The sequence below is a fragment of the Toxorhynchites rutilus genome, chromosome 2 (assembly GCF_029784135.1).
Source record: "Toxorhynchites rutilus septentrionalis strain SRP chromosome 2, ASM2978413v1, whole genome shotgun sequence".
Lineage (NCBI taxonomy): Eukaryota > Metazoa > Arthropoda > Insecta > Diptera > Culicidae > Toxorhynchites > Toxorhynchites rutilus.
Genome location: NC_073745.1, coordinates 84,390,321 through 84,404,036, shown reverse-complemented (window position 1 = coordinate 84,404,036; position 13,716 = coordinate 84,390,321). Strand labels below are relative to the sequence as shown.

The window sequence follows — 13,716 nt, the reverse complement described above, 5'->3', positions numbered from 1 at the left end:
ATTGTTATGGCCGTACCAGGTTACATACCGCATAACTAAAATGGCTCGAACTCGGTAAATAATAGGATAAGTCCTTCCTAGGGTATATTCTTAGATGCCTAAACTACAGAAATATGAAGAAAAAAATGATTTTTTTCAAATTTCTAGACTAGAACACTCCTTTAAAGCCAATTAGCTGGTCTTGTTTGGAAAAATACCGCAGTTGGAGAAAATTTAAATTATGTTTTCGTTATTAACGATTGTATTTATTTTCTATAGTTTTCATGGCCTCGGGACCAAAGGCGCTATATTTTTTATATTTATTTATTTTTTTATTTTCTTTTCTGGAAAGCTGAGGATTTTTCACATAACATATCTCGAAACCAGGGAAGGGTTTTTTTTCGTTTATGAGTTACGATTTTTCAAAGTTGACATGTTTTCAGTTTTCGTTCAATATTTCTATGCGACTAGACTGGATGTATGTGACTATAAACCAATTAATTGGCAAGTGTGTTATTTTTTTAACTTTAATTTTATACATCGATCATCTGAATCGGTCCAGTAGTTCAAAAGTAAAAAAGTGAAAAAAGTCATTTTTGGGAAAAAAAGGAAAAATGATTCCCTGGTTTCGAGATATGTTATGTTAAAAAATCCTCAGCTTTCCAAAAAAAATATAAAAAAATATAGCGCTCTTGGTCCCGAGACCATGAAACCTATAGCAAACAAATACAATCAATAATAACAAAAACATAATCCAAATTTTCTGCAACTGTTGTTAGCGCATAAACCGGGCTAACTGCGGTTGGAATGGTTCTGGCTAAGCACACTGTGGAAGTTAAAAACACAAGAGGTTATAGTCCAAATTTTCTCTTTATTTCACTAATTACGCATCACTTGGTAAGTCACTTCCACGTTGATGGTAAGGAAAAAACTGGCAAAGATGGATGATCTGTTCTGCGTTCCCTTTGCATTTGTCAGAAAGTTGGTGGGGTTTTTGTCCTGTCGGCTTCGCTCGGCTCGATCGGGTGCTGTTCGTTGTTATGTTGCTGCTACATTCATCTCGCTCTCGCACGTGACTAGGTGATGCGATGGAATGGAATAGACAATAATTGCTTCGGGTGATGATCGGAAAATGTGTATTGTAGACAAATGGAGGTTTCAATTTATATCGTCCTGACATGTCAGAACACGTTTTGCGCTCGCTGCGCGTGGCGCGAACATTCTCCCGGGGCGAAATGTGACTAGTCCTTCTCTTCATTTATTTGTAATTACTCGTTGTCCAGAATAGAAAGATGAAATAATTTGCTTGTTACACGGCGAAACACTCCGGATGCAGTTTTTACATCTGCTACTTCAACTACTGTTTCATTATCTGGGTATACAGCTATGATTTTTCCCAACATCTATGTTTGGACACGTGTGTTGTCTTCAGCTATGATGACTATCATGCTCGGCTGTATGTGTGGACGTTTCATCAAGCATTTTAAGCGAGTTTGTAGTTTGGAGGAATATTCCGTGGACCATCGCTTCCAAGAATGGTCCCGTAACAGGATGAGATATTGCCAACGATTTGATTGGATGTCTAAATAAGAAGGTCTAGGTACTGGTCCCAACGGTTTTTTAGGATGAAGATGGGCTGGAGTTATTGACTCATATACCTCATTCGAAGCATCGGCAAACCCTATACGAGTGGAGTTTCGTTCAACTATGCATGTAGGCATGTGGAGTTCATTAATCTCCGGAAATGAGTCTCGAAACATAATCCATTCTCGAAGCAAGTTAGTATCAAATTTGTCTTCCCAATCAATTTTGGAGGTGTGCTGCATCAGTGTTTCAGCAAGGACCAGTATAGGAGAAACAAGTCCTAACGGATCAAACAATCTAGCGATTTTTGACAAAATGTACCTGTTAGTGACAAGCTTGTCATAACGGACATCACGGGCATTAGGAACTTCAAACCAGAAGCTATCAGGAATGGGATCCCACAATATTCCGAGCGTTCGAACTGATCGATACACAGAAGATTCATCGAATGTAGTGTAGGGTTCTCGATCTTTCACTTCCGTTAGAGCTCGGTTGCTGCTTGTATCGCTTACAGTTTCTCTGAATGGAAGGTGCACAACGAATTTCCCGGTTTCACGATGTGTTCGCTGGAAGTGCTCTTCAACTTCTTGATTTTCAAGATCTTCAGTTACCACGTTCGAATGTATTTCAGGTTGTTGCTGGCTGTTGTTGTAGGCACCTGTGACCACCCATCCAAACACAGTCTCTTGTAGTAATGGTAGATCATCACGAAGGCGAAATTTTCCCTGCATTATTACATCGAAGAAAAATTCAGCTCCGATTAATAAGTCTATTCCATCGGGAGTATCGAAGCTTGGATCAGCCAGTTGCAATCCAGATGGAATACCCCAGTTGGTAACATCGATCTTTGCAGATGGCACCGATCCAGTCACACGAGCTGCAATAAGACATTCCATCTCTTTTTTGAAGTTGCTGTAGTTAGATTTAACTGTTACACATGTCCTTTTATTAATGACAGTTTTGGAGCCCCCGATACCAACAACAGGAATATTGGTAGGATGCATAGTTAGATCAAGAGTTCTCGCTACAGATTCGGTCAGGAAGTTGACCTGCGAACCAGAATCCAGTAATGCTCTATGCATATGGGGGTTACCATATCTGTCGAGAATGTTTACAGTAGCCGTCAGAAGTAAAGCTTGCTTTGTCACCTTCGAGATGCTGAAACAAAAAGTATTTACTTGGTTGAACTGTGATTCCGGTTCTAGTGATATATCGATATTTTCAGGATATGAGATCGGTTGGTGCACAGAAAGGGGTGGAGTAGTGAATTGGTCCAGGTGAAGTAAGGTATGGTGTTTTTTGGAACATTTGCTGCACGTTCGTTCGGATGAACATGCATGAACATGATGGCCTTTGCGCAGACAATTATAGCAAGCATATATCGATTTTACCTTTGCAATTCTCTCGTGGATACTCATTTTTCTAAGTACTGGACACTTATAATTGAGATGTATTTCAGAGCACAAATCACATGCGACTCCAGATGGCGATGTAGCTGCGTTGGATGATCTTATGTCCTTTAACGGCATCGAAAATTTCTGCTGCATCGGCTTATCGATGGGTACGAAAGATGTAGCTTCACATCTTTCCAAAATTAAATAATGATTTTGCAGGAAACCAATTGTATTTTTATAGTTGGGCAGTTCTTCTTTGTTTAAAGTTTTCTCCCAGCTTTCACGCGTATCTCTATCTAGTGCGGAAGTCAAAATATTAACAACAAGAAGTTCTGAGATACCGAGAAGTTCCTGACCCATGAAGCGCAGACCTTCGACATGACGCGTACATTCGTCGATGAGATCTCGCAATTCTTTGGATGATTTCCTGGTCATATGATTGAGATTCGTGATACTCTGGATATGTGTATCTACTATGAGGCGTTTGTTATCGAATCTATTTTCTAGAATGCGCCACGCATGCTCGTAATTATTATCTCTGATGGTGGACGCATCGATGACACCACTGGCATCACCAATCAGAGCCTTTTCCAAATGGTACAACTTTATAGCATTTGATTCGGTGGAGGTACTCATAAGATCCTGAAACATAGCCTTGAATTTAGGCCAATTTCGGTATTGGCCATCAAATGTTGGCAAGGGAACACGGAGTGCTTGTTGATGAATTATCACTGGAGGCTGATTCCTACCTGTGGGGTTCTGCAGACCACCTGGATCTGTGACATGAGCTTGCAGAAGCTCCTCGATAGTGGTTGACACTAAATTGAAACGGTTCTCAAAATCACTGTAGATTTCTTCTTGAATATCAATCGCTTCATCGGGAATAATAGCCATTACCTTGCTGTGGAAACCGCTGAACTCCGAGTATGCCGCATCGATATTTTTAGTGAACGTTTTCAGCTGCGCCATACTGACTTGGTTCCCTGCAGCCATAAGCGCATTCTGAACACGGACAATCTTCTGATTCACTTGGTCACGTTGACGAAATAGAGACGATAATAGCCTTTGGCTGCCAGAATCAATAGCAACCTCCCATTCAGCAAAACCTTTAAAACTTGCAGAATCATCCGCACTCTCTGTAATTATCGGCACTGTTTTAGAGCCTTCAGCACTGGTGGTCTTGATTGGGGAATGTTGCGTCGTCATTTTCACGGTTGCGTATAGTTTGGTAATCGTGTAACACTGTTCTTCACGTTAAAGAACCACAAATGTTCTTTTTCACAAAAACTCACGTTGTCTAAGCCACGAGGGACGCTTACTGGTACAATATTTTTCACAGATTCACAAAAACTAATTGCAAAAGGATATCGATCAATTGCAACGCAATGTTCTTTCGACACCTCTATTCCTAAACGTCGTTTGGCAGCTTCACGCAGAAGCACTACCACAGGACATTTTTAAATAAGTTGATCAACTGCTACGCAATGTTCTTTCAACTTATTCACTTCACGCAAAACACCTTTTTTCTCGAATGAAGGGTAGTTTCACGCAGAAACACTACCACAAGAGGATGTCACATATGTTGATCAATTGCTACGCAATGTTTTTTCAACTAATTCACTTCACGTCAAAACACTTGTGAATGAATTTTATTCCACAGGTTAGCAGAAGCCAATCCGGTTCGAAGGACCAAATGTTAGCGCATAAACCGGGCTAACTGCGGTTGGAATGGTTCTGGCTAAGCACACTGTGGAAGTTAAAAACACAAGAGGTTATAGTCCAAATTTTCTCTTTATTTCACTAATTACGCATCACTTGGTAAGTCACTTCCACGTTGATGGTAAGGAAAAAACTGGCAAAGATGGATGATCTGTTCTGCGTTCCCTTTGCATTTGTCAGAAAGTTGGTGGGGTTTTTGTCCTGTCGGCTTCGCTCGGCTCGATCGGGTGCTGTTCGTTGTTATGTTGCTGCTACATTCATCTCGCTCTCGCACGTGACTAGGTGATGCGATGGAATGGAATAGACAATAATTGCTTCGGGTGATGATCGGAAAATGTGTATTGTAGACAAATGGAGGTTTCAATTTATATTGTCCTGACATGTCAGAACACGTTTTGCGCATGGCGCGAACAACTGTAGTATTTTTTCCAAAAAAGACCAGCTAATTGGCTTTAATTTAATATGTCGAACGTCTGACTCGGTTCAATGGTTCGAAACTTATGAATTTTTAAAGTCATTTTTTGCAAAAATGCGGACCACTCTAAAATGGAAAATTACCCTAATGAAAATTTAAAAAAATACTGGTCTAATAGTTTGCGATAAAGAACGATACTATCACTTTTTACGAAAATCTGAGAATTACTATATCGATTTGACATGGAATAGCTGAATGAGCAATTAACCGTATTGACTGATGGGATTACGCAAAGAAACATCTGCTAAATTAATAACTAATAACAAGGCTTGCATCACTAAAGCAGAAGAACAGACATCTTTCCGGAAAATTCATAATATCTTTCTCGAACTGCACGGAGTAAATTAGCAAAATTGAAACATTCCAAGGAGCTTCACATGACCTTTCCACCAAAAAGCAAATCATAAGTGATTTTAAAATTAGAAAAAGAGCGCTCTCGAACAGAAAACATTTAGACAAAGCATTCCTTCAACAAGAATCCGATCTAAAATGGAAATGGCCGTTCCGTGACCATTCGCGTTCATTCTAAGAATTATATCTAGGTAATAAATGCTATGTTTATCAAACAAATGTTTCTTAAAAGATAAACGCCAAAGGCCATATCAAGATTATATGTTTCCATAAATACATTCTGACTAACTTACCAAATCCTGGGCCACTTCGACCGGATTCACATTGTTGGCGTCGAACTTGAACGTGATCGTCTTCGGACGGTTCTCCATCTCGCACTCAACGATGTTGTTCTCGAAGCCCAGCACCTGCAGTTTCGGGTTGCGCTCGGTTGAGCGATAATTGCGGCGCTTCTTGCTTGCCTCGTTCGTTAGCCGCTTGGGAATGGCGGCCTGCTGTCCCGGGGGAGGTACCACCCCTTGCTGTTCCTGTTGTTGCTGTTGGGGGACGGGAGCAGGGGTACTGGGAGCCGAAGCCGGTTGAGATTGGGATGAAATGTGGGCTTGTTGGGACATTTCCGAGGAGGTGGTGGTGGTGGCATTAGGCAGGGAATCTGACCGGAGCTGTTGTTCGGGAATATGGTTCTCGATTGGGGCTGGCTGAATCAACTGCTGTTGTTGCTGTAGCTGCTGCTGTTGTTGTTGTTGCTGTTGCAATTGTTGTTGTAGTAATTGTTGTTGTTGCTGCTGCTGCTGTTGTTGCTGTTGTTGTAGCAACTGTTGTTGCGCCTGCTGCTGCTGCTGTTGAATTTGTTGCTGTTGAAGTTGCTGCTGTAGTTGTTGTTGTTGTTGCTGTTGCTGAAGCTGTTGTTGAACTACTTGGGATTGCGGAATTGGTTGTGGTGCACTCTGAACTACTTGCTGCTGAATCGGGGCCTGTTGCGGCATATGATTAACTATTTGCTGTGCAACGAACTGCTGCTGTTGGGGTTGAGAATTATTGATCTGCTGATGGTTTAGTACAGTCTGGGGTCCATTTTGGATAACGTTAATTGATTGATTTGGCATACTATGATGTTGTTGATGTTGCATTTGGTCTTGAATTTGTTGTTGAAGATGTATCTGTTGGTGTTGCTGCTGGAGTTGAGCTGTCTGTAGGGTCTGGCCATTAACCATTTGGGGTTGCTGCTGCTGGAAGTGTTGTTGATTTTGAATAATCGGTTGCTGCTGCTGCTGTTGTTGTTGTGGTTGGGGATGATGCTGAATAGGTAGAACTGCCTGCAGTTGTTGTTCCAGAGTAGGATATTGCTCGTGAATAGCAGCAGATTGCTGAAGCTGTTGTTGTTGTTGGAGTAATTGTTGTTGGAGCAACTGTTGTTGTATGACTTGTTGCTGTTGCTGTGAAAGTTGATTTACATACTGCACGGTGTTTTGTTGTTGAATAGTCATTTGTGGCTGCTGTTGTTGCTGTTGTTGCTGTTGTTGCTGTTGTTGCTGTTGTTGCTGCTGCTGCATTTGCTGAATCAGAATTTGTTGTTGCTGCATTTGTTGCAGATACTGTTGCTGCTGTTGGGGATCGATGAATACTTGCTGTGGTGCTTGTTGCTGTTGAACGGCTTGGACAACGGGTTGTTGCTGCATTTGGGGTGGGATTTGAGGCATTTGGTTAAGGAACTGATGTTGTTGGGCTTGTTGGTTTATAAACTGACCGCCGGCTTGGTTTTGGTAGCCTGCCATGATTTGATCATTTCCAACAGGTGCGGATAGTTGTTGTTGGAAAATAATATGCTGCGCCTGCGAAGTGGGCAGCGATGCGGCCTGATAGAAAGCTTGTGGCTGTTGTTGTTGCTGCTGCTGCGTTTGGGGAATGGGAACACCTTGCTGCTGAACCATCTGTGGAACGTGCAATTCCATTGGTTGCCCTTCGACCTCAATTTGACTCTGCTGACTTGCGTAAAGTTGCTGAGCCAGCATTGCTTGCTTTTGTAGCGCCTCCGTTTCCTTTTCCAACTGAACCTGTCTCGCCCGCTCTTCCTTTTCCTTCAACATTGTCTGAATTTGCACCTTTAGAATTTTCGCAACCGTTTTCGAGTCCTCTTCCATCAAAATCCCACTCTTATACATGTCACTGGCAATCTCGTCCGCCTCGTCCATTCGTGTATCGAAATCAAACTGGATCGCTTCGTTCTCCTTGTGTTTGTTCACTCTCTTCTTCGGGTCCATGATCCTCAGCCTGAACTCCATCCGAGTGTTGTCCGGATTTAAAATGAAACTGTCCTTCGAAATGGGTTCCAGCCGCACCCCGATATCTTCGCAGAAGAACTCACAGTTCAGCAGTTCCTTGCACGTTGGCCTGCCCTCCTTCTTGTCATGAATACATCGCTCGATAATCTCCCGCACTTCCGGATTCTCAACTTTCTCCAAGCTGGCCGGCTTGATGCCGGACGTAACCTTCTTGTAGATCTGCGCCGGCGTGTTGCACTCGTTGTACGGATACTCGCTGGTGGCCATCTCCAGCATGCACATCCCAAACGCGTACACATCGACCGCCTCGTCGTAGTGCTCCTCGTACATCTCCGGTGCCATAAACTCCGGCGTGCCGATCACCGACTTGGCGAAGCTGCGATTTTTTAGCGTGGCCAACCCAAGATCGCCAATCTTGACGCTTCCCGTGGTTCCGGTTATAAATATATTATCACATTTGAGATCACGATGGATGATGGGCGGTGCGCGCGAGTGTAGGAAATGGAGCCCCTTCAGGATCTGTCGGCACCAGGACTTGAGCACTTTCGGGTTGATCTTCTTGAAGCGACGCAAATAGCTGTGGGGGGAAATGTTTTGTAAAAATCTAGAATTGTTTAGAATGAGCACAAACTTACGATTTAAGGGTACCAGACAGCATCAATTCCGTGACAAGAACAATATTTTTCTTTTTATTTCCCGCAATTGGTGGCGACTCCCAGTAATTGTAGAAACGCACAATATTTGGATGCTGAAGCTTTTTCAACATCTCCGCTTCCTCGCGGAATCGAGCCCTCTCCACTCGGTTTACTTTCTTATCCTAGAGATCACGATTAAAGCTGGTAATATTCTGCTGAAAAACGAACAAACAAGAAAAACTCACCAATAATTCGCACCAAGCCACAGCCACCCCGGTCTGGGTATCCAACCCCCGGTAAACCGTCTTGAACGATCCCCGCCCAACCTCCTTGTCATACTTCAGAAACCGACCGCATGGCGATATACCAATCGCTTCGTCCTCGTCGTCCTCCTTTTTCTGCTGCTTGCGCTGCTCCTCGAACTTTTCCAGATCAAAGATGGGCCCATACTGTACCAGTTTCTCCTCGGAGGGTTTGAACTGCATCGCCAGGTTCTCCGCCTCACGGCTGAGGATCTCGATGTTGTCGTCCAGGTTGCGTGGATACTCCGTCTCGATGGTGTCATTGTCGATGAAATTCTTCGAGTACGCGACGGCCAGCGTGTTCTCCAGGCTCTTGCGGATGAAGCGCAGGTTGGTGCGACCAAGCGAACCGTCCGACTCCGAGGAGTCCAGATGCTGGCGGGAACCCATCAGCCCGTCCGGCGAGCTGGTCTCCATCGCAGAGCTGCAAATGGGGGGCGAGATTTTAAATTCGGCGTTTTTATTCTATGTTAATAGTTCTGTTCTTTCACAATTGTTTCCGTTGTCATTACTGGTTTCATTCTGACCAATGAATTACTAGCAAGTTCGGTAGCCACTGGGTGCCGTAGGAATTGAATGAATTTCGTTTTCGAAGGAAGTGTTTCGTGAAGTATTCACACAGATCTCAGTCATCTCTGTTCACACCTCACTCTGAGCTCCAATGGTATTTTTCCAATCTTTCTTCCATTCTTTGACAAGGTAATACATTCTTGTATGGGTAGCTTCTACCTGAATCAATTAACTAATCATGAAAACAAACATGTTTTCGAGTTAAGTTTTTTATGACCAAAGAGTCAAATTTTCTTATGCCACAGTGTCATTTGAAATGATGATTCACACCAACAGCGACATAATCCTTTCTCTATAAAATCCGTAACGGTGGGTTTAGACTAGTGATATATTCATGTGAAGAACTATGATGAGATTTATAGAAATCGCATCAACCGTTTACACTAGCGCGAACTTAAATAATGAATATATTCATATTTTCGATGAATTTATTTACCTGAAGTAGAACTGCCTCCAACTATAGTGATTTCTCACCAGTGAGAAACTCACCAGCGTTTACATATGGCTGAATTTTTGCTATTCATAATAGTTATACACTGCGTTTTACAATTATAGAACCACTCATTTTTCTAAGTTTAAAGAGATATACAGTCAATTCTCCCTAACTCGATATCCAAGGGACCATCGAGTTAGGGAGGTATTGAGTTATGGAGAGAAGAATGCTTGTAAAATCAATCAAAGGTGCCATGAAATCCATCGAGTTAGGGAAAATATCGAGATACAGAACATCGAGTTAGGGAGAGTTGACTGTATAAGAAGTCGGTTGAATGGAAGTATATAGTGTAGGATATAGTAACTATCCTTTTTTATAAGAATGGCCATTTGAACTTTATTGTTGTGTTCAGACGAGGAACAATAAAAAAAAACTGAAATTCCAGTGTTTCATAACTATAACCCGATCAAGATTAGAAGACGATAAAATTAACATTCTCTGTGTCCTTAAGTATTACTTTAACCAACAAACTAAGTAACAAAAACTTGCAAAATGTTTTTAGAAACTAATCATTATCAATAAAAGCCATTTCTTCAAGAAAATGGTTTATTTTAAAGTATTTTTTTACCGATAATTCACCGGTTTTACCGGTAATGGAATTTTCATTACCGAATAACCGGTTATTGAAATTTTGACACGGTAATGTAATCCCTATTATGAATTGATGCCAAATTACCCAATTATCACGGTGTTTCTGATGCAAAAATAGAAGTAAATGATTCTGATGTACTTCATTGCACTTCTGACTGTACATTGATTTCGATGAAAAATTGTTTTAACCAGGCCTTTTTGAAAATATTTTCCTCAAACGTAAATCGGTCGCTCCAAATGGAAATGCAGATTCGTTCTATGAACAATGTGGATAGAGAAAATATTGCATTCAAAGCTACGCCGTATTCTATTTATTTAGTACTAGCTGACCCGGCAAACTTCGTCCCGCCCAAAATTTGTTTTTTGTTATCAATAGCTTCAAACATTCACGTTTTCTTACTATGAGCAAGTTCATGGGTCCAATCGCAGAACTTTTCATTGATTGATAATCTATTCGACCCCGTTGAATTTACCTTTTACTATGACATTCCTAGTATTTCTAACAAAAATCATCATTATTTTCATTTTATTTTGAGACATAATTCTCGTTCAAGATTTTTCAATCACTTGCCAATAACATGTTTCTCCGTTACATGGAATAACTGTTTTATACAGGAAATATGACAGAATAAAGACAGCCCTGAATCGGACAATTGCTTCCTCGAGTTCTGCTCTTATCAATACATCCGGCGATCCTTGTATTGGTATAGATAGAAGAAGATATAGGAGTGCGTTTCATCACATTAAATTCCATTTCCAGTTTCGAACAAAGATCAATTTCGCTAACGCAAACATCAAATGGACTAACAGCACTTGTCACTATGTTAATTGTAGAACATATGGGAATTTAATTTTCTGAATTTTCCCTTTTTCCTTCAAAATATTCCGAAAATTTTCAATTGTCATGTTTGGTTGGAATATTTTTGATTGAAATATGTGTAATATTTTTATGGGACCCCCTCTTCATTCCAGAGGAGGGAGGGGTGTCATACCATTATAGAAACATTTCTCATACCCAAAAACCTCGAGTTATGCAGAAGTTTGTGTTTCGTTTGTCTGGAGGGGTCTCAAACTATCACGAAAACCTTCGCCGGCCCCAAAAACCCCTACATACCAATTTTCATGTTGATCGGTTCAGTAGTTTCCGAGTCCATAAGAATCAGACAGACAGACAGACAGACAGAAATCCATTTTTATATATATAGATAAAAAAGCAATTCGCGATTACAAATTACAGTATTCACAATTCATCAGTCATCAAGTCAGCGACCAGACGACAGCTAGGTTTTCGAAATGATCTTTCTCGAGTGTTTAGTTTAGTTTTCCAAAATGGTCTTTTTCAATGCTAGATATGATTTTTCGAATGAACTGATGAATTTCGAAGCCTTTATAATTCAAAACTTCATCATCATTCAAGTCGTCTCGCTCCAGGTCTCAAACAGCAGTATTTCATAATGCTGATGTCACGAACCCAGCGTTAATATCTTTTTGTCGGTTGAAAAAATTATGTATGTCATTCACTACATTCGAAAGATAAGTAACGCTGGTTATTTATTGACCCAACAACATGATTCAATAGTTCAAAACTGCTTCGAAATCACAAAAATCAATAAATATACCGGGTCTGCTAGTACGTATAAAAAATCTGTCGTTAGTTCTAGTGTTGAATGAATATACTCTGTTATCAATCGAAAGTGAATGTGCTAATTCTATTGACTTTGACGATGGGATCACACAATTTGCTGGTGTTAATTCGAGACGCGTGAAGACTTCGTGACTTCGTGTTCGTATTATCAAATATTAAAGTTCTCAGTTTGGTAAATAAGATTCTTCATTAAAAACAAAGACTTGATAACAAGGGTTTTATTAGAGGTTTTGAAACCCAGACCATCCGCTCGTGTGTCACCCGGTTACGCTACGCCACTGCACCCACGATAGGTTTGCGTCCAATTTGTGTTTTCCTCTTTCAGTGTCATAATAAATGAGGATTACTTCTCTTTAAGATGGAAAAATCATGTATCTAGATTTCAATGAAAATTAATTAGCCTGAAAGAACAATTGCTATGGATGGCATGTTCCCGATCCGATCCAGATCCGATGAACTACGTTCTTCGGAGCTGGAAAAGGTGTACTAACAATTATTTTACAATCGATTTCATCAATTAGTGCATCATCAAGTTTAGTTCTAACGGTGGTAGTGCTGCATCCACGCATGAATCAGCATTCGAGCTTGAATAGATGTTTGTTTTCATTAAAAAAATGGAGATTGTGTTGAAATCAGTTTGTCGGAATTTGTAGAAATATCGGTTTTAATCATTGACATAACGCTAGCAAGTTTCAGGCAGTTTGACCAACTTGAACATATCTGAACAAATGTTTGAAAATGCAGTTGAATCTCTCTCAAGTCAAATGATACGGACTTACTGGACTTTATCAGGTACGCATATGTTTGTCATTCTTGGAAACTTCATTTATGATTGAGTTATAATATTTGAGAATATTTGTTTCCAAAAACCAAAACTTGAGCGACCGACCGATGCTTTTAAACGATGACATACACCATTTGATATTAGAAGTGATGTCACCAGCCTAGAACAAATTCCTATCACAGAATCCGCAAATCTATCAATTCTTGGTGGTTCATCGATTTCATGATTCTGCCTTACAATTGATTCTTTTTAAACAAGATCAACACAATATTTCATGCCTTATGGCACGTTCACATTAGGGAGATCTATAGCTATAGATCAACGGTACTCAGCCTTTTTTCCATATGTGCCACAGACACGTGTTAGTCATGGTGTCGCGGGCCGTAAAAAAAAAGTAAATAAACAAGGGTGATGTCCAAGACACGACCGCATTGTAAACATAGGACTTCGAAATTATTGCCAGCGAGAGCGAACATTAAAGAAATTTAGTAATAAAACTGTTCGATACAAATATTTGATAGCAATAACAAGGGCCGATAAATAAATTCATTCATTGAGTGAGGAGCGCGAACCTCTATAACTCAAAACAACATCATTATGCCAATAAATTCAAACACACTGCTGAATTCACAGATGCTTCTTTCAACCAAAAATAAATATAAAATACAACACTGAGTGTGTGCATCGCAATATTCTTCTGGTAATACACACAGTGCGGCTCCAGGCGATTATATATTTGTCCCCTATCACCGTTTTCTATTTCAAAATGCAAAAAAAAGTCGTACAATCTCCACTGTATGAAACCCGATGACGTACGTCCTATTTAATATTTCCTTCATTGATTCTGCTCTACACTATGCTTGCTTCTTACATATTCTAAAGATGCATTCTGTAGCGGAAAATTCAACACAG

The 13,716-nt window shown here is 40.6% G+C and overlaps 1 protein-coding gene across 11 annotated transcripts in view; it reads right to left on the bottom strand.

Moving 5' to 3' along the window:
- LOC129771622 (protein lava lamp-like) overlaps positions 1-13,716 on the bottom strand; it is a 146,820-nt gene that overhangs the window by 26,054 nt on the left and 107,050 nt on the right. For all 11 annotated transcript variants that reach the window (XM_055775457.1, XM_055775456.1, XM_055775458.1 and 8 more), the window contains 3 exons: positions 8,665-9,145; positions 8,420-8,601; positions 5,796-8,361 (listed from right to left, as the gene is read on the bottom strand). In XM_055775457.1, the coding sequence (XP_055631432.1) occupies positions 5,796-8,361; positions 8,420-8,601; positions 8,665-9,145 (3,229 nt within the window). The remainder of the gene's footprint in view (positions 1-5,795; positions 8,362-8,419; positions 8,602-8,664; positions 9,146-13,716) is intronic.